The 21,074-nt window shown below is 45.2% G+C and overlaps 1 protein-coding gene across 6 annotated transcripts in view; it reads right to left on the bottom strand.

Moving 5' to 3' along the window:
- MICAL2 (microtubule associated monooxygenase, calponin and LIM domain containing 2) overlaps positions 1-21,074 on the bottom strand; it is a 200,410-nt gene that overhangs the window by 108,599 nt on the left and 70,737 nt on the right. For all 6 annotated transcript variants that reach the window (XM_039863630.1, XM_039863626.1, XM_039863627.1 and 3 more), the window contains 3 exons: positions 6,313-6,520; positions 3,608-3,724; positions 2,177-2,278 (listed from right to left, as the gene is read on the bottom strand). In XM_039863630.1, the coding sequence (XP_039719564.1) occupies positions 2,177-2,278; positions 3,608-3,724; positions 6,313-6,520 (427 nt within the window). The remainder of the gene's footprint in view (positions 1-2,176; positions 2,279-3,607; positions 3,725-6,312; positions 6,521-21,074) is intronic.

Raw genomic sequence — 21,074 nt, 5'->3', positions numbered from 1 at the left:
GAACGAAATCTCTACCCTTTTTCCTTCCAGGCCATCTCTAGGGATTTTCCAAAAGTCACCTCATTAACATAAATTCAGGTGTGGTTGAAAGGGGCTTGTTATGAATAACAAGGCACACTTTTCATGTTTATGGCTCTGAAGGGATTTCAGGAACTGAGGAAAAGAGATCAAATATTGTTAACAGAAGATGCTCCCATTGTTCTTATCACTCAGGAAATTTCAAGGGTTTTGGGAGCTCTGTGCCAGAAAGGGACAAAGATCAAATATATATTCCCTATTATAAATCACAGTCTCAAACGTGGTTACACAGAAAACCACAAGCAGGTGGTCACATTTTAATGGACCATTTTCTAATCCCCCTTTCTTTTTAGAATCTACCTATTCCTATAGTTCTGAATTTTCCCTATGCCCCAGACACTGCTGTTTAACTCAAGGCACTAATCATACTAGCAGACTCGCTGGACATGACCTTTGTCTTCAGCCACCTTTGAGAATTCCCCTCACATTCCCTTACCATGTAATCAAGCCTCATGCTGATTCCCAAACTTCTGTCAAATATCCCTTTCACTAAAAATCTTAGGTATCTATTCAAAACCTACTTCTTTAAGTTGTTTGTCATTAGACCTTAGTCAAAACAGTCAAAAATGGCCATCATTCTCCAGTATTTTTTTAACTTGGGGTGATTTTGCCACCCAGGGGGCATTTGGCAAAATGTGGAGACATTTCTGGTTGCCACAACTCGGGCTGCTGCTGGTTTCTAGTGGGTAGAGGCTAGGAATGCCACTAAGAAGCCTACAATGCCATGGGGATAGTCCCCAAGATAAAGAATTATCTGGCCCAAAATGTCAGTAGTGCCAGTTGAGAAACCCTGCTCTAGTCTAAATCCTTGGTCCAAAGTTGCTCAAACGGCTCTCCTCCTTCCCATCCTTCTTTTCATGTTCACGAAGTGCCAAACCATACTCATGCTGAGCATGGATCCTGGATTTTCAAAATTCAGACCGTTTCCTCAAGCCAATAAAATGGCCCCATAAACTCTAACAGCACAACATACAGATTGGCAGCTTAAAAATTCTTTGTCAGATATTGGTTGCTGATTACAGGGGATGGGGAGTAGGTATGGAGGCGAAAAGAGAGAAATGCACTGGCTGCAAAGTAGGTGGGAGGGGCCTTGGCTGGCCCACCTCATATCCTGAATTCTCTAAGATCTGCCTGCTGCCCTTGAGCAGGGCAAGCTTGACAAGCAGACTTGCACCCAGTCAAAGAGATGCCACGCAGGACTACTTTATCACCATCCATGGTCTCGAATTAGTAGTTAGTGCAAACCAGTACAACTTGTACATTAGTTAATTAATCTTGGAGCTGGAGTAGAGGTGACTGAAGTCCTGTCCTGGCAACTGGGTTCCTCTCTCAACCTAACTAAATCCTACCCCAAGAAAACGTGTTATGCTTCCGAATTTAGAACTCAGAGAAGCATGGTTTTGCACCGTGAGTTTGGGCAAAATTCATCTTACTGCTCAGCAGTGAGTGTGCTCAAAAGTTATGAAAAGATGGGCTCCTTATCCTGGAATATTATACTTGACAGTAAACTCCTAGTATTACTAGTATAAAAATGCTTATCTTAGTTAAACGGTGTATGCAAATGCTTAGCATCATGGCTTGTACATTGGCAGGTGTTCAATAAATGTTGATTTTTTTTCTTTTAATTTTTGTGGCATTTTACCTTTATAAAGCATTTTTACATATAAGTCCTTCCCCAACCCTTACAACAATGCTCTGAGGTTTTATGCCGCAAGTTTTACAGCTGGGAAAAACGAAGTTTGGAGAGAATTAAATAGTTGCTCTCTAAATACTCAGCCTCAGTAAACACACAATAGAATATACAGATGTCAAATTGTAACGTACATCTGAAAATTATATAATTGTATTAACCAATGTTACCCCACTAAACTTAATATAAACAAACAAACAAACAAACAAATAAATACTCAGCCTCAGGTACGGCAGTGTGGTCTGCCCTTCCATCAGGACCCCAAACCAACTTTGGTAACTGGCATCTTGCCCCTTCTTCTTTCACCCCCTTCTAGATACACCCCCTCCTACTATTAGCCACCCCACCCCCACCCCACCCCTGGCACCTTCGGGCCAAATCCTCAGCCCTAAGAAGGAGAGTCCTCACCTTCCAGTGTGTTCCTGCGGCCATCGGCACCAATGATGACATCAAACTCAAACTCCGACAGAGAGTGGTCTGCAGGGAGAAATTCTGCCCGCCAGCCAATTTCTACCAGGACAGAAAAATGAGATGAGTTGGCAGAGAGAGGTGGGAAGACAGAGTGATCATACTCCCAACGTGTTAGTCAGGAGAAATGGACATTGCCACCAGGTACATAAGCACCTGAGACACAGCCTCCAGAGGAAAGACCTGGAGTTGCCCAGATTCACACTTGAATCTGGAGTCCTCTGGCTTTAGTTTCAGTTCAATCCAGGACAAGGTAAATCAGCAGCGCTAAGTCTATTCCTGCTTTTACTTTTTTTCTAGAAAGGTTAGGAGTCTCTCTTCAATGATTCTCAAACCAGTATCACTTGCACCTTATTTTTCTCTGCAGAATCCACCATGTTCTCTTTATGCGCCCCCACATTCCTCAGTGCCCTCTCATTGCTAAAGAGATCCAAAAGGATGTGTAATGAAACCAATTTGAATTCCTACTTCATTGTGCTCGAATGGTTCTGTTGTGTAGCACATTCTTCTGTGAAACCACTTTCAGGTGAAACCTTGCTGGTTACTCATAATTAGAATTTAACATCCACTAGAGGTCTGGGAAAGGTTAAGAGCACACGGGTCTCTGGAAGTTAAATAGTGGATGGCTTGCTACAAAAGTCAACTAACGCCTTCCCTAGATTCTCAATATTCTGGGCAGAGGACAGAAGAAATCAGAATTGTAACCTGTGTGTGAAACTACTGAGGTCTCCAACACTCAAGTGGCTCAAAACTGAAAGCCATGCCCAGGTGGCAAGAGAGTTTGATAAGATGCAGAGGCATCATGAACAGACTCCGACCATGGTGTTTATACAAGATCAGAATTTACATAAACATACTAAAAAAGGGGGGAAGAAAAATTACTAAATGAGATATAACTACAATGGATGAATTTTATGGCTTGCAAGCTATACATCAATAAAGTTTAAAAATATTATATGCCAAATAATATTTTGAATATTAATTTCATATTTGGTCTAGAAACTTCACTTTCTTTACTGAATTTTAAAAATAACATATGGGTACAAGTTTATCCACATATCTGTGTGTGCACACACACAGCTCGAAGAGCATGCAAATGAACTTTATCAAACAATCTAATGTCTTCTGTCCTGCTTCCTTTGTCAAAGTACTGCCTCCGAGTGACAGGGTAACTAAATTACAAGTTTGATGGCTTAATAATAAATCTCCTCAGAGCTGAAGAGGACAGCAATGGCCAAAAAGGGTAAAATGTCTTTTGATGGAATTGTGGCAAACAGCTTAGTCTTACAGAAACATCCTCTCAGAGCTGCAAATGTGATTTCCATTTTGCAATAACCGATTTCTAGACAGAAAAGGCAAATTGTACTGTACTCTGATTTTCTTGATCTTCGGGAGGTTCTAGAACCTTCACGAACTCCACATTCACATGGATTTCAACTCCCAACATCAGGGCCACCTTGAATAAGATGAGCTGCAACTGGCGAATACCTGTTAGAAAGGAAGGGAGAAAGAGATGAACTATGAGTAGCCATGTCTGAGTGCCTCCTTTGGGATCATTATTTTTATTTTTATAGATGAGAAATTGAGGCTCAATGACACTAAGTGACTTGCTCAAGATCACAGAGTAGTAAAACTAGAATATAGACCCAGATTTGTCTGATTCCAAGACTCTGCTCTAGCTGTTAGATGACGCTATCATGATGGAGGAGGCTCTCTCTTTCCTGCTTCCTTCCTGAGGTGCACTGTGAGTTTGACAAGATGACGATGGAAAGAAGAGTAAGGGGCCATAAGTAAAGTCAGCTCATTCTGTGAGGACGAGGCCAAAGCTGTTAGCCATCCAGGGTGAGGAGTGGGGTGGGGAATTCTCTCCACCAACCTGGGCTCATGGTTCTCCACCTCCTACCCACTCTCCTAAACTTCCCCAATGAGTGCCAACTTGTTTCTCTATTTTGTTCCCTGCCTTTCAGCACAAGTGGATATGCCCCCCAATATTTTTCTGCAGAGCACAAAGTTTCAGACTTTCTGCGGGTCCCTCTGTATTTCATGGGCTTCACTCATTTAACATTTATTGAACATCTGCAATGAGCCAGGTGCCATGCTAGGCCCAGGAGATACGGAATACTCTCTCTAACGGAGGAAGCAGAGGTAAACAGAGTGGGGCAGGGCATCGTGGTTGGGGGCAGGGGAATGGCAGAACAGGCCAGAGCTGTAGTTCTGAAAGCCTGAACAGAGGAGGGACCAAGAATATCAACTCCCACAGAGAGATTAGAGAATATAAAGAATACAGGAGGTCAGGGCACTTGGGAGTTAGGAAGCTTCTGGAGACCTTGGTGAAACACTCTGTAGCTCAGGGGTGGGAGAGAAATCAGACCACAATGATAGGAGGCATAAATAGATATAGACAAAGTCTATATCTATTCTTTCTAGAATAAGTACTTTGAAGTAAAGAAAAGTAATGGGCAATAACAGAAGACTGGAGGGGCATTTGGGAGGTAAGATCAAGTAAGGGAGACCAAGGAAGGGAGCAGGTGAAAAGGAGGGAAGTCCAAGAGGGACTAGAGTTGGAAAGGAGGCAGCCAGTTATGCCTCTGACATTGGGCTGAGAGGAAGGAATGTGTACTTGGATGGAGGTGAGGGCAGGAGGAAGGAGAGGGGGCTGGAAGGGGAAGTGTCCGTCAGTGGCTTCTCTTCCCCAGAGCACAGGAGGGAGGCCATCTGCTACGAACGAGGAGGCTGTAGTGGATGTTTGGAACTGCCCCAGTGGGAAATGGAGGAAGATGCTGACACAGGACACGCTGAGAACTGGTGAGTAATGCTGAGGTCCAGGACACAGCTGGGGCTGGAGACCATGGTCGGTCTGAAAGGGAGCCAATCAGCTAGGGCCTAAAGAATCCAATGTACCTCCTGCCTGTTGGAGGAGGCCTGGCCTTTCCTTATAGTTTCAAGATTCCAAGTCTAACTGGTTCCAGCACACAGTCGGTGCTCAATAAGTTTTCCCTGCTTCCCTTCTCACAGGTATTGGAATTGCTCTTGACAATGACTGCCCTGAATCTCAGTTCCAGAATCCTTCCAGTGTTTCTGCACACTGGGATATTTCCAAGGACTCGGAGTTAAATGGAAACCCCATCAGTGGGGCAGAAAGGGGCTGCTGGCCTGGAAGGCAGCCCAATAGTCCTGGGGCCCTCACAAGGCCTCCTGGTGCCCAGCTCTGCCCCTCAGGAGAGTCCGATGAGAAAGTGGGGCTCGATGTCACTGTTCTAAATCGGTAACCAACACACATTCTTCCGTGGGTGGTAGGAAATATCCTGAAAGCTGACACTGCAGTTTTCTAGGCAAATCCAAATTACTTTCCAATGGACTCCTGGAATTTTCTCAACTCAGAATGGGAATAAACTCTGGGGCCACTGCTGGTAAGTTCTCCTGTGTCTAACTAAATTATACCCTATGAGGCTGATTATTCTCTCTAGTCATTCCCACTTGGACCCCAGACCCTTTCCCATCAGTTCCTGTCTTCATATAACATGGCTTTCAGGGGGCTCCACCCGCCCGTCGGTTGAGAGACTGCAGCTCTGAGTTCTGGAGTTTGGAGACCCTGGCTGCTTTTTGCTCATTGTACACTGTTGGATGTAAAGCATTTCCTGAGTATCTACTACATTCCAGGCACAGTGATAGCACATTACAAGCTTGACCTTCTTTAATCCTCTCAGCAACCCTGGTAGGAAGGCATTGATCACATGTTACTTACCTCTAGGCCTCTGCATTCCATACTTCATTAACTCATTCAACGGAGGTTTATTAAGCATCTACTGTGTGTCCAGCACTTTTTTATGCCCTGGAGATACCCTTGTAAGCAAGATGCGACACAATCCTTGACCTCATGGTGCCTACAGCCTAGTGGGGCATAGCACAGGACCTGGCACAAGGCACAGAGCAGGCTCTTCACTAAATATCTGCCAGTTGGATGTGTGGAGTCCCCAGGGACATGAACATCCTGGGGACTCCTCAATGTGGAGAGATGTATCCCACCCAGGGTCGGCCCCTTCCCCTCATGGGGTGCCACCATCAGCTCTACTTACTGATGTGGTCGATGGAACCAGCACAGAACTTTCCATAGAACTTCTTGGCTCCCAGTCCTCGCAGGTCATGGATAGTGAAAGGCCAAAGGTGTAGCACGTTGTTCCGGGAGAAAGTGTCCCTCTTCTCTACCACGACCACTTTGGCCCCTAGGTAGGCAAGTTCAATGGCAGTGCGCAAACCACATGGTCCTCCCCCAACAATGAGACACTGCAAAGGTGAGAGAGGAGAGAGACACTCAGTGACCTCCAGGACTGTAGACAAAAACTCCTAGTTAGCAGCGTAACTGAGGAGCAAAACCCCATCCACCCAAATCAGCTAGCAAGTGCAAACCGAAGCACCTGTCAGGACCTGCCATTCATCAGTCCAATGTACATTTCCTGTGGGCCTACCATACTCCAGGCACTGCACCAAACCCTATGAGGGATACAAAGGTAAAGGGACTTTTGTGGGGGGCACAGTAAGATGCATGTGGGGTTCAGAGTCGGACTGAACTGGGCTTACATCTCAGCTCTGGCCTTTGACTTCTTAGTTTCCTCATCTGTGAAATAGGTCTACTACTCTTTTTTCATAGGGTTATTGAAAATAAGATTTCTTTTCAAAAGCCTAGGGTGCATCTTGGTGATCTTGGATCAGGCAATGGTTTCTTAGATATGATTCCAAAAGCACAAGCAACAAAAGAAGGAAGAAATAAATTGGACTTCGTCAAAATTTAAAACTTCTGTGCTTCAAAGGCCACTATTGAGAAAGTGAAAAGACAACCCACAGATTGGAGAAAATATCTGCAAATCATATATTTGATAAAGGACTGGTATCCAAAATATAGAGAGAATTTTACAAGTTAACAATAAAAAGATAGATAACCCAATTAAAGAATGAGCAGATAATCTGAATAGACACATTTTCAAAGAAGATATACAAATGGCCAATAAGCACATAAAAAAAAGATGCTTAACATCATTAGTCATAAGGAAATACTAATTAAAGCCACAATGAGAGACCACGTCATACCCACTGGGATGGGTATAATCAAAAAGACAGACGAAAAGTATTGGCGAGGATATGGAGAAACCAGAACCCCCATGTGTTGCTGGTGAGAATGTAAAATGGTGCAGATGCTTTGGAATAGTTGGCCATTCCTCAAGAAGTTAATATAGAGTTACCATATGACCCAACAATTCTACTCCCAGGTATATACCCTAGAGAAATGAAAATATATATCCACACAAAAACTTATGTATGATCATTCACAGCATCCTTATTCATAATAGCCAAAATAACCCGTGTCCCTTAACTGATATATAAACAAAATGTGATGTATTCCACGATAGAATGTTATTCAGCTATAAAAAGGAATGAAGTGCTGATATATGAATGAACCTTGAAAACATTATGCTAGTGAAAGAAACCAGACGCAAAAGGACACATTGTGTGATTCCATTTATATGAATTGTACAGAAAAGGTAAATCCATAGACAGAAAGTAGATTAGTTGTTGCAAAGGAAGCGGGGAGGGGAGATTGGGAAGGGACTGCTGATGGGTACAAGGTTTCATTTTATGGGGATTAAATGTTCTCGAATTAGATGGTAGTGGTTGCACACATTTGTGAATATACTAAAATTACTGAACTGTATACTTTAAAAGGATGAATGTTCTGGCATGTGAATTATGTTTTAATGAAATAATTGTGTATTAAAAAAAAAAGCATATAGTACCAAGTTTGACACACACTAGTCTGGATGTTATTCTTATTGCTGAGACCCAGTCCTAAGAACTCTCAGCTGTAAATTCAGGCTTGTGAAATAAATAAGTTGAACTCCATGTGGTTAGTTTTATTTGGACCTCAGAAGGGGAAAACTGGAAAAGACTTCACAGAGTTTTTAAAAAATTATCATCACTACTTTCTTCTTCCTCTCCCCCTCCCCCTCCCTCTCCTCCATCCATCATCATCATCATCATCATCATCATTGTCATAGTTTACATTTGTTGAGCACTTTCTTTGTGCCAGATGCTGGTTTAAGTGCTTGATGTGTTTCACCTTTTAATCCTCACAAGAAATCAAAGAGGCAGGAACTACTATTATCCCCATTTCACTGACAGGAAAACTGACGCACAAAGCAGCTAAGAATTTGGCCCATGGTTTTACAGATTGGAAGGGGCAGAGGCAGGATTCAAACCCAGGTAATATCACTCCAGATCTCACCATGCTGTACTGCTTCTAGTTTGCCATAATAAAAAGAAGAAAGAACATTTCAGCAGAGGGGATGGCCCATTTAAAGAGAAAAGGAAAGAAGTTCAGGGCGGCTGGAGAAAGGGATAGTTTGGGGGAAGGGAGAGGAAGGAGAGAAAAGAGATAAAAGTTCACCTGCAGCCAGATGCTGATGGCCTTAAACACCAGGTGAAGGAGTGTGGCCTTGCTCCTGTAGGCACTGGAGCCATGGTGGGCCGACAAAAACAGGATCTTGTACAACTTTCTACATGCTATGTCTTATTGGACACTGTGACATTGCACAAGATAAGGGTCCTTCCCCCAAGAAAGCTACAGCCATTTAGGAGAGAAGGTAAGATACATAATGACCTAGCTAGTTATACTGGGCAAAAGCCCTTTATTTAAACACAATCTTATGAGGAGCATCAATACTATTTAAAAAGAGAAAAAAAAAATGGCAGTTTTCTGGCAGAGTCAAAGACATCCCTACACAGCACCTTGCCCTACTCCCAGGCAGTACCTGAAGCAACTTCTTGAGGCAAGAGTTCACCTGGCGGGTCTAAATAACCGAGGATACCCCTGCACGGCAAGAGGGAAGATCTGCACCCACACTTCACTTTTCGACATTATAGAGGCATCCAGAAACTTCCCTTCTGCCCTGGATCACATCTTATCTTACAAAAATGCATTCCCTTTCCCCTAGCAAATATTCCATAATCCATTTATCACTCATTTGGGGCCTCCGGTGTCCCAAAGGGGAAGCGCGAACAAGCATATCAAAGTTCCCACACCACAATCAGTGCAGCTCACTGCTTGGAACCTTCCAGGGAGTTTGTAGAAGCCCCATCAGGGGAAATGAAGTAACCGTTGAGATACAACTCACTCCGGAGATGTAGGGAACGAGTGTGCAAATCCCTTGGCTTCCTTTCCGGTGGGAGCTGACTCGAGACGGCCAACTCCCCCCACACCCAGCCCCACTTCTTATCTCACACCCCAAACAGCTTCTCAGGCTCGGACATAGCCAGACAATGACAGGCATTTCGAAGCAAGGCTCCAAACCCCAGCGCTTGTGAGGTTGGCTTTGGGGTTAAGTCTAGATTCACTGCATTTCTTTGCAGTTAGTGCATCTTTTCCTGTTTGCTGAGTTCTGTCACTCCAGGGCCAGGGATGGAGACGGGGTGGGAGGATGTGGGGTTCGGAAGGGCAGGAAGAGGAGGGGAGCCCTCCTGCATCCTTTCATCCACTGGGCCTAGGACAGGGCAGGACAACCCCTTCCCACCAGCTGGGGGGCTGCTGCGCATTTCTCACGCACACAGTAGCTGGTGTAGTGTTTCTAACACCCCCTCTCCTCCCAGCTAAACCTGAGATCCCATCAGCAGACACTCAGTTTTCCCACCACCCTGGGCCCCGGCGCATACTTTGGACCTGAAATTTCAGAGACGCCAGTCATACCGTAATCTAAAGTCAAAGTAAATACCCATGGGTCTAATTATATAAAGGGAGAAAATTTGGTGCAGATGTTATCAAGACAGGAGAGAAGGCGGTTGGCAGGGGCCAAAGCAGTTCCTCTCGGAAAACGCTTGTTATGATTAACATGGGAACTCGGAGTTCTGACAGGAGGCCGAAAACTGTGGCTGCTGCACGCCTAGGCGAGGAGCCGGGGAGGAGGGCTTCCCCAGCATGCCCACAGTGGATGACGGCGTGGTGCGAACGCCATGGATGCAAAGCGGTACGACAACTCAACCCCCAGGAACTCCCTACCTTTCTCAGGCCCAGCTGGGCTATCGCTGCGGAGGGCTTACTGCCAGGAAAGAAAACTTTTCATTAAAACTCATACCAGAGGCCTTTTTCCTTGTGCCCTAAAATAGGCGGTGCATTCATCCCACCGGCTCTGTCCTTAGTGCCAGAACTAGGCTATCCATGTTATAATTATCTGCATCTGATTCCCAGGTCAGCGTTAAGTGTCCTCTGCGGTAGTGAATGCTCAGAGCCCAGCACAGGGCCTGGCACACAGGAGGCCTCAATAAATAGTTGATGGATGCACAACCTTCCCACACCTTCGCCGCCCACCCAGTTCTGTCTGTCCCTAGCCGGGATGTTCAGTGCACATCAGCCAGGATTTATGTCTATAGATTCCCACCCAGGCCGGGGGAGCTGGGGTCTGCCAAGGCCACCAGCATCACGGACGTCAGCAGATCTGTGTGCTTTAGGTGACATAAATTTATTACCCAGTGGGGAGAAGGGCAGATCCAACGCCAGCAGGAAGTCCATTGTATAGATAAGCTTGGCAGTACTTAGGCCTACATGTTTGCAGAGAGAGACAAACACCACATGGAAAAATCAGCTTTTTATTATCAAGGGTTGAGAAGAGACAAGGGGACTTGCCAACAGTCAAAGCCCAGCTCGCACAGACTCTTCTGCTATCCCAGGGCGGTCCGGCAATCACTACCTACTTCTTGATGACACAGTGCGTCTCTCAAAGCACAAGTGGGTGGGTGTGCTGAGACTGCACCAGGAATGCTAACAGAATTTGGTCCCCAGAGTGAGCCGCCAAGGGGACCAGAGGCTAAGCCAGGGGTTAGCAGTCTGGAGACTTGATTTCCGCTTTTGAATTCCGCCTCTAATTTCCTTGGGAGCTCTGTGTACAGACACTCCAGTGAGATGGGGCACAAAAGCCAGCACGTGGAGACAGTAGGCAGATGGGGTCTGTGTTCACTAGCTCGCTTCCCTGGGCTCCGCACCTCATTGAGAAGGATGATGATAGTGACTAAACTGCATCACGTTCATCCAGCACTTTGTACTTGCCAGGCACGGCCCTAATCACTTTATGTATTTCATCTTTCCAACTGCCCTGTAAATTAAGGACCATCATCGTCTCCACTTTGTAAATCAGAAAACTAAGGCATAGAAAAGTTAAGCAACTTGCTCCAGGTACCCTTATTATCCTCATTTTTGAGCTAAGAAACTGAGGCAAAAGAGGGTCAGAAACTTCCAACACCATATAAACAGTAAGTGGTCAAGTTTGGATTCCAACCCAGGCAGTAGGGGTCCAAGGCCTGTGTTTGGAACTGCTTGTCTGACAAGAAAGCCTGACCTTGGGAGGTGTGGTCAATGAAGTGAGGCTGGTTTTCACTCTTTCTCTGCATTGACTACACAGCGGCCTCCTGAATGGAGCTGGGGTTCAGGCTGAGTGCACAGCCTCTGCATGGAAGGAAGCCCTAAGCCTGCATCTGGGCTGAGCTTTTTGTGCTTCCCTGGGGTGGATGTTTACTGGCTGGATGGAGCTAGAGTCCATGCAAATCCTCAGAAGCCACTCTAGCAGGTGCCACGGCAGCAGGAGTTTGGGCTTGGACAGTGCAAGCCTTCTCCAGTGCCCAGGTGGTAAGAGGAGCCGAGCGACACAAGGTCATGCGTGGTGCTGTCTCCCTGGTAGCAGCGGCCCTCCCAGCATGCTGACCCACAGGCCATCTCCCTGGGCATCGCTCTGGTTCCAAGAACGTGCCACCACACTTCCTGGTGAGGCATTCCAGCCTCACTGGCTCTTAGGACAAGCTGCTTATCTAAGCAAGAAGCAAGAAGGCCCTGACCGTTACTGGGTTACCACGAGTGAAAACAGCTCACTTCAGAATCACAGGACTGAGTTTTCAAACCCAATGGGCCACTGCCATGCTATTGTAGGGGGTTTGTCCCAGGGGCCTGCCCTCACAGCCCCACCGCGCAGGCTCAAGAGAGATGAAGCCGCCTAAGGTTCTAGCCACGGAGGAGCCTCTGCAAGGGGGGTGGCTAGATGGGGACTCTTCATGGGGACTTCAGGGGTCGATCTGGATTGGGACCTAAATCTCATTTGATTTGATGTGGCCCTGCCTCAGTCAGGCTCTCCTGTGTCTTGGACACACCCAGTTATTCCTGAATAACAATTACGCACTACTCACTAACTTCAGAAATTTACAAAAAGGAAATGAAAAAAGATATCCTGTTCTCTGCCTGCTCTCATATACAAATTCCTGAGAAACATTCCATTCCTCTCCGTCCTTCCCTTCCAGCCTGAGCTGGTGCTCTCCTCTGATGAGCAAGTGTAACCACTGACCACAGAATCTCGATTCTGGAGGACAGTTTTATCTGCAAGCATTCTTCTCCTTGGCCCCATAAGTACACTCGTGTTGGACCCCTGGTTTGGCACTTATAAGAACAATCCTCAAGGTTCTGCTGCCTGCCTCTGGGTGCTGCTCATAACTCACAGCACCTCCCCACCCAAGGCATGAGTTCCCAGAAGTCAGGGGTGTGTGCCACCCCCACCAAGCCCCCTGCCGGCAGGAGAGACCAATGAGCAACAGCTAGCAAGGCCACGACTCCTTCCACTTCAGATGTTGAAGTGCGTAATCAGCAGTGCCAACCCTATCCCACCTTTGTGGGTGCCTATACATCCCAACTGGGAAAAGCAACAGTAATAATAGTATTCATAATAGTAATAATAAAAGTCAGAGCCATCACTTACTGTCTGCTTACAATGTGCATGAACTGTGCTAAGCCCTTTCTAAGAAATGCATACAGTTTCATTCCTACAACCACCCTGATTTATGTATATTCATTGCCATTTGGCAGATGAGAAAACCGGAGTTTGGGAAGGTTAACTGACTTGACCACAGTTAAGACCCTAACCTCTAATCCCAGAGTCCATGCTTGAAATCACAATCTATATTAGTTCTTCCGGGTTTCTGTGGGGTATTATATGGTGGAGTATTAATACGTTCCTTCCTCAACTAAGATATGTAAGGACCAGTGACACCACGCTGTAGGATTGTAGAGGACGCAGGAGAAGGCTCATGTTCCCAAAGCTCAGGAAACTGTCCCTTTGGAGACTAAGGAAGGAAAACAGAGACAATGAATGCTATATTGTTTGGGGCTACATGTGACTGCTGTGGGAAATTTGTTGGAGGAACAGGTTGGTGACTTTGGTCAAGAAAGTATCCCTCCACGAGATGGCCCATGAGCGGAGAATTGTAGCTGGGGATTTGGAGAGACAGGAGAAATGGCGTGCTGAGGTCCCAGCTGAGAAAGAGGGAGGTGGTTTGGAGGGAATGGAGAGGCCCTGCTGAGCAGAGGTGAGCATGGTGCTGAAGAATTCTGGGGAGGGCGAAATCCGACGGGGAGGGAGAGGAAGCCAGATGGTAGAGGGTCTGGGACAGTTGATCAAAAGGTTTGGGCTCCCCTACTCTCTTGACTATTGTGGGTTTTGAGTAGAAGGAAAGTGCTAGTTTAAGAGAGTTGGTTCCAGAGCAATAACAACAAAGATAAAGAGAGAAGAGACAATAGAGGCTGAGGAACCAGTCCCAACAGCACTTGAAACAGTCTATCCACTCCTGAATCTCTACCCTCTGCATTGAGCACAGATGCTCAGGTACCTTTGCTGGTCCCTTCATCTTCCTGACCTCCGCACTTGGGATGGCCTGAGGCTCAGTCTCAGTCCTCTTCCCTTCCTGACCTTTATTTTACATCATTTACTTCCATGGCTTTAAACACTATCTCTGTGAGGATGATGCTCAAAATTATCCCCAACTCCCAGACTCTTATAACCAACATTCCATCTGCTCTAATAAACATCTCATATGTAACAGATCCACAAACTTTTGATCAACAGCCCCCGCCCCCCCAAAAAACCCCTCCTCTTCCCCTAGTCATTGCGAACTCAGTAAGTGCACATCCACTTTCCACTTTTCCAGTTCCTTGAACCAAAAATCTGGAATCGACCTTGATTCCTTTCCTCTCACCTCGCAACCGATCCACCAGTAAGTCCTTTTGACTCCACCTTCAGAACACACCCAGAATCCAACCAGTTTTGCCTCATCCCTGATGCCACCCAAGATACTACCATACTTTTCCTGCCTTGATGTGAGGGCTCCTACCTGGTCTCCCTGCTTCCGCCCTTGCTCCCTTGCAGTCCACCCCCGCCCCCACACATACAGCAACCAGAGTGGTCCTTCTCCAGTCAGATCGTGTCATTCCCATGGCACACGGAATGCAAAATCAAATCTTGTCATGGCCTCGAGAACCCACATGACCTTGACCTCCAATTTCCCTTCTGTCTTCAGCTGCTGCCACTCTCCTCTCCCTCGCTGTGCTCCAGCCTTCATGTCCTCACTAAGCACATACAGGGCCTTTCACTTGCTCTGCCCTCTGCCTGGACGATTCTTTCCCTAAATACATACATATGCACATATATACTCTAACGCAAAAAAATAAAATATACATATATTTATGCTAACACAAAAAAGTAATCTATTGTAGAAAATATATAGGCCTAGTTTTATATTTCTTATTAACATCCAGCTACAACAACATTATAAGTATTTGTAAGTATTTCCAGCGTCTACTAGTACTACTAGTATATTTTTCCCTTGTGGGCTTTTTTTGTTTTTTCTGTTTTTAATCTAGTAGTTTTACAATATTTTTTCTCAACATTTTATTATAAAATTTTTCGAATAGAAAAGTTGAAATAATTTCAGTGAACACCCAATTAACTACCCACCACCCAGATTCTATAATCAGATTTTATTCTTTTTGCTTTATCACATATCTGTTCAGTCATCCCTCTACCCATTCATCAAATTCATCTAATTTTTTGGTACAATTCACCAAAGTTGCAGAATCATTACATTTTTCCCAAGTACTTCAGGCTGCATATCGTTAAGTAGAGTGAATGCACATGTCTTAAATATACTATTTGGTGTGACAATTTACAATACTTTTTGCTTCTTAAAGCATCATCGCTTTTCTCCCCATCGATGCTCTTTCTTCCAGTGAACCCTATGGGTTATTGTTCCTGAGGCTCTGGTGCTGTCAATTCAGTGCACTGTTTCAGCAAGGAGCTTCTAGTCAGTGTGGGGGTGGGGGTGGCTGGGGGCTGACCGGCCAGCTCTTTTGGCCCTCTTTCCTCCCTTTGGGAGAGCAGAAGTTACATGCCCGTCCAAGACCCCAAAAAAGGGTGTGGAGGAAATTCACATTCCTTTAGGAGGAACAGGGGAAAGAGCCTTCTGAGATGGACTGAGTCCAGATGTATTCAAAGCTGAAAACTCTAGGGCCAGTTATAATCTGTATGTGGGGGAAAAATAGAGCTAAGATACACAAACAATCTAGCATCCAGAAATAGATACAGTAGTTCATTTTTATCGCTTTCTCTTTTTGGTCACTTAGTAAGCTTTCACTTTTAATAACCTGTGAGTTCAGTAGTAAAGGGGTCCCCATGTTACAGTGATAATAGCTAGCACTGATAGTCTTTTATTTACAAAAATAAAACCCATATCCGTCATGCCATTTTCACAGCTATAACTATCAAGAGATGGAGCCAGGATTCAAGCCCAGGTGTCTGGCTCCAGAGACCATGCCTTTACCCATTATGCCATAGAGACCACTACAGGTCAGGGAGAGAGAGATGGTAGACTGGGAATCCACACAACCCTCTATTGCTCCATTTCTCAGTGAATTTTAATTATTTTTCAAGTCTGTCTATCTGACTTCCTATGATCTCCTCAAAAGTAGAGGCATGTCTGGCTCACCTTTGCCTATCTCAAACAACTAGCCGGGCATAGTTAAGTACTCAGCGTTAATTAGGAAAAAAGAGGTAAGAGTACTGAGTGGGCCAGCATCTTTGGGGGCCAACCTGGTGTGCTGGCTGTGAGAGCAGCAAGTACTGGCAATATCCAGTAGGAAAACTACAGCGATGGCAAGATGCCCTTTCTGGCCAGGACTTAGTGACTCCTGGAAGGGGCCAACATCATGGGTAACTTAATCCAAGGAGAAAGGCAGAACCCAGGTTGAATATCTACTAACCTATACTTTTCCAGTCCAGATGACAATACGTCAATTTGTCCAATGACAAATATTTTCACTTACCAGGTGCCATGACTAGGGGCCACCTGAGGTCAGGAGAAGCATTTACTGAGTATCTTACATATGCCAGCCCTACAACAGATGCTTTATGTATGTAACTCATGTCCATTGTGAAAGGGGCATTGCCTTTCCCAGTTTACAGTTGAGAAATTGAGGCTCAAAGGTGACATGACTTAATAGAGCTGACATTTGTTGAACTCTAAGTCTGTGCAGTGTCAAGCACTGACCTAAGTGCTTCACATGCATCAATTCATTCGAACATCTCAACATCTCAAGATTAGGAAACTAAGGCACAGAATGGTTAAGTAAGTACCCAAGTTCACATCAGTTAGGAAGGAGGAACTGGCGTTTGCATCCAGGCATCTAGCATCAAAGCACAAACTCAGATCTGCCATGTTACACCTGCCTAAGATCACACAGCTAATAAAGGGCAGAACCAGGAGTCACTAACAGGTCTTGTGACTCCAGCATCTAGCTCTTTCTTCTACACTGCCCACTCTCCCAAGAGTTAGGGCCTCACTATCTCTTTACGGCCCCTTTTTTCTCCCTTGTGGGTACTGTGACTCCTCTACTAGTGTCACCTCATCCCATGACCACTCGTGGCCACAGGCAAGGCTGACCCTATCAGTGGACAGTAGCCTTGTCCCAGGCTGGCCTCTACAGAAAGGCCACTTTAGACCTGATAATGGATCCACATAAGAAAAGTCCAGGGGTTCCTTCCACATTCACTGACTCCTATTGTTCTGAGGTCAGCAAAGGAGACACTATTTACCTGGGCCCAGCAGTTGTTTTTACAGCCATCCCAGAGCTGAGCTGAGGGCTCAAGGAGTTACAAGGCCACCTCTGCCACTCTGCAGCTGTATCAGAACCAGCTCACCACTCCACCAAGAGCCCTGGAGTGTTCCCCAAGAAGGAGGTGGTGGGTAAGAATGAAGACTATCTAAGAATTCACTATAAGAATATGCTGGTCTCCATCTTCTCCTTTTGGAGAGTCTCTAGCCCCTTAGGGAGGTGCTGAATGAATACAGCCTAGGTGGGTCTAATCATGGCTTAATTCAGGCATGCAAATAAGACTCATCCGCCCTCCACAGAACACCACCAAGAAAGAGTACATAGGTGGCGAACTGAGGGGCTGGGCTCTGAAGCAGGCAGGCCATTTACCAGCTGTGTGACTTTGAGCATAGCAGTTTATTACACTCAAGGTACTTGGTCTCACTTTCTTTAACCATAAAAGAGGACTAAGGGTAGTTCCTACTAACTAGGGTTGTTATGAGGATGGAGTCAATACACTGCAGAATTGTTGAAAAAAAAAAAAGTCTAGCATAGCACGTAGTGAACATTCCGTAAATGGCAGCAATGATCAAACGCTACTCGCCTCCCTCCCTTCTTCCTGAGGAGGACTTCCAGAGGTGAAATCAACATTCTGACCTCTGAGAGCTCACAGTCTAGTCAGTCCATCTGGGGATATGAACACTGATCCCACAAGTTCAAAGGCTGTGGTTTGCATCCCTTGGGGCAGACACATTTCTTTTATCAAGGCATCTCCAAACATGGGAGATGTGCCCCCATTGGAGCTTGGGCCCCAGGATGCTGCTGGATTGCTGTCTTCTGCACCAAGAAGTTGTCCTGTACCCCATGAGCTCACAGGTATGTGCACTGTCTGACCTGGAAAGTACTTTAGGTCAGAGGTCAGCACACTTTTCTGTAAAAGGTCAGATAGTAAATATTTTAGACCTTTTTTTTTTTTCCTGCCAACTACTGGCTTAGGTCATCTGTCTGACACTTCCTTCCCCATAACTCTTTGCTCCTTGGGTTTCCAAAAAGGTATTCATGGTAGCACAGAGGCCATTTCCAATATCTCTCAAAGTGTGGTAGATCTCCCTTGCCACTCCTGCTCCCTCCTTCAGATATTTGCACTCGACTTCTTCTCATCATTCAGGTCTCAGCTCAGACATTCCTCAGCACTTCCTTCCCGGCCTCGCCCCTTCACTCTATCACACCCCCCTGTTCATTCTCTGAACAGTATTTTCACAACCCTAAATTTCTGTTTTATTCGTTAACTAGTTCGCTGTGTGTCTCTCCCTCTGGAATGGGAGCTCCCCCAAGGCAGGGGCCTTGCTGTATTCCCAGGGGCCAGAATAGTCCCTGACCCAAAGAAGATGTCTCATCAAATGAGTAAATGAATTAAATCAAATCATACCTTTACCCCAAATCAGGATGAACACAGAGGCTAAATGAAATCACAGCCAATATTTACTGAGACGCACTGTCTTAGGCTTTACACATCTTACCTTAACAAATGAGGCAGAAACTAATTTGTAAGATAAAAACTCTTTAATCTCCCTATTTCTGATGAGGACACTGAGGTGAAGGTCCCATTGCTCAAAGACACATATTTGGTAAGAGGGAGAACTAAGTTTCAAATCCATATCTGTCCAACTCTGGGCCCTAAGCTATTAACCACCACTTTTACTTAATTTTACCTGGTATTATATCAATTTAGTGTGAACACAGTTTATTTGTGACTGATTACAAATGCAGATGGGCAGTGAAGTACCTATGGACTTGTTAAAAATGGAGGAAAGATAACTAATACATACGAGCCTGTTTGTTAAACAATTTGTTTTGAAGCATAAGTTTTGGGGAGAAGGAAGAGGAATCAAAGTTTCATAAAGGTGGAGATTTTCTCATCTTTTACCAATGACACAGCTAGGTTCAGGTAGAGGAAACAACTTCAGATGTCACAAAGCCAGTTAGAGATGACAGCAAATCCTAAAGTTTCCCAAGGGAAAATACATTTAATCGTTATACTTGGTCCATCTCCTGCGGGGAGGGATACACATCTGCTACCCAACCCACAAAAGATGGCTGTATAGGAAATTCCCGAATCCGGACGTGGATCATCAGCTCCAGAGACAAACCTCAGGGTATTTATATATAGATGCCTTCCCCAGCCAAGGAGCTTTAACGTCTTGCAGATAACAGAATACTGGGTCCCTTCTAGCATCTCACACATGCCTTCCAGGCCAGGGAACCCACTCTTACCAGTGCAATGTAGTTTTGACTCCACTTGCAGCTTCCATGAAAGAAATGAACAAATTTGCTGAGAAGCTCTTGATGAGTTCCACGTGGGTCACCTTACACTATAAAGTGGCTTGTAATTAAAATATTTCTAAACTGTGAATAGACCACAGTGTCTAGACATTGGGAGACTCCAATCTTACACCATCCTTCCCACCCATTATTACAACCTGCCAAAGAACATGTTATGTTTTCTTTATCAGAGCATCTTTAAAGTCACGTTTCTGGAAAGCTTCTCCTCATGGCCTGCTGAGAGCTGCTTGAGAATTCTTTCTGCCATGAAAAGAAAGGCATGCCTGAGCATCAGGGGAAAACTGCTCTCTGGAGGCAAGCCTGGGCCAGTGGAATAGCTGTGGCATCACCCCTCAGGCTGGTTGAGGAAGTCCACATACAGAAGGCGGGACATCCGGGATCCAGGTGTATTGACTATAACCTTCCCACTAGAACAAACAAACTGCTTCCCCAGCTCAAATATAGGGTGGGGTGGTGGTGAGGGGAGTGAGGCATGAGTAGGTGAGGACATGGTTTGAGCTCTGCTGAGCTATTAAAAAGAAAATAAGACCTTTGGAAACCACTATTCTAGCCTCCTATAGCACCTGATCCTACCCATAAGCCAAAAAGAATAGGATATCTATCATTCATTTGTTCATTCATTCATAAAGCAGTCAATGAATATTTTTAGGCATCACGTTGGGTGCTAGGGAAATAGAAATCAACATGTCACATTTACTGCCCACAGGCCTTCCACGTTAGCACACATACACAAAACACACTGAAGGATCCTGAGCAAGCTGGAGTTCACCAACCATACACAAAGAGAGATTGGAAAAAGAAGAGGCAGGGGCCTGGAGAGAACCCACTCTCAGGCTGGGTGAAGAGGTCCCACTAGGTGGGAATGGAAAGGAGAATTGGATGAGACACACTCCATAAAGGTTAAGGGATTACAAATAGGAGTAAGGGGGTAGAAACAGGAAGTGAAACGGATTCAGAGTCTCAGAGTGGGAGGGTGGTGCCGCTGTGAACTAAAATTGAAAATCAGAAAGAATAAATTTAGAGAGTAGGAGGGGAGAGAAAGAGGGAAATTATAAATTTAGTTTTCAATTTGCTGAGTGTCAGGTATGATAGAAAATCCAGAAAGACATATAGAAATCCTAATAGTTGATCCAGAGAACCAACAGAGTAAAAGATAGATTTTTAAAAAAATAATAATAGTAACTTCTATTTAGTGGAGGTCTACTATGTGTTAGGTATAGTACATGTCCATCTCATTTAATCCCAACTAGAAACCTGTAAAGTAGGGATGACTGTGCCCATTTTACAGATGAGGAAATGGAGGCTCTGAAATGTTAAGTAATCTGCCCATGGTCACAGGTATCTGGCTCTGGCCATTTATGTTCTTCCTATTATGCCCTAGGGCTTTCAGTTTTGGAGTCATTGCCCATAAAAGAGGATGACATTATCCAAGGTGAGAGTGTCCAGTAGAACCAGAGTTCTCGACTTTGGCTCGTGGACATTTGGGCCAGGTCATTTTTTTTGCTGCAGGGGTCTGTCCTATGAATTGCAGGATGTTTAGCAGCGTCCTTGGCC

Source organism: Pteropus medius, unplaced genomic scaffold, assembly GCF_902729225.1.
Source record: "Pteropus medius unplaced genomic scaffold, Ma_sr-lr_union100, whole genome shotgun sequence".
In the NCBI taxonomy this organism is placed as follows: domain Eukaryota; kingdom Metazoa; phylum Chordata; class Mammalia; order Chiroptera; family Pteropodidae; genus Pteropus; species Pteropus medius.
The sequence above is the reverse complement of the archived record's forward strand: the minus strand, read 5'-3'. Positions and strand labels throughout refer to the sequence as shown.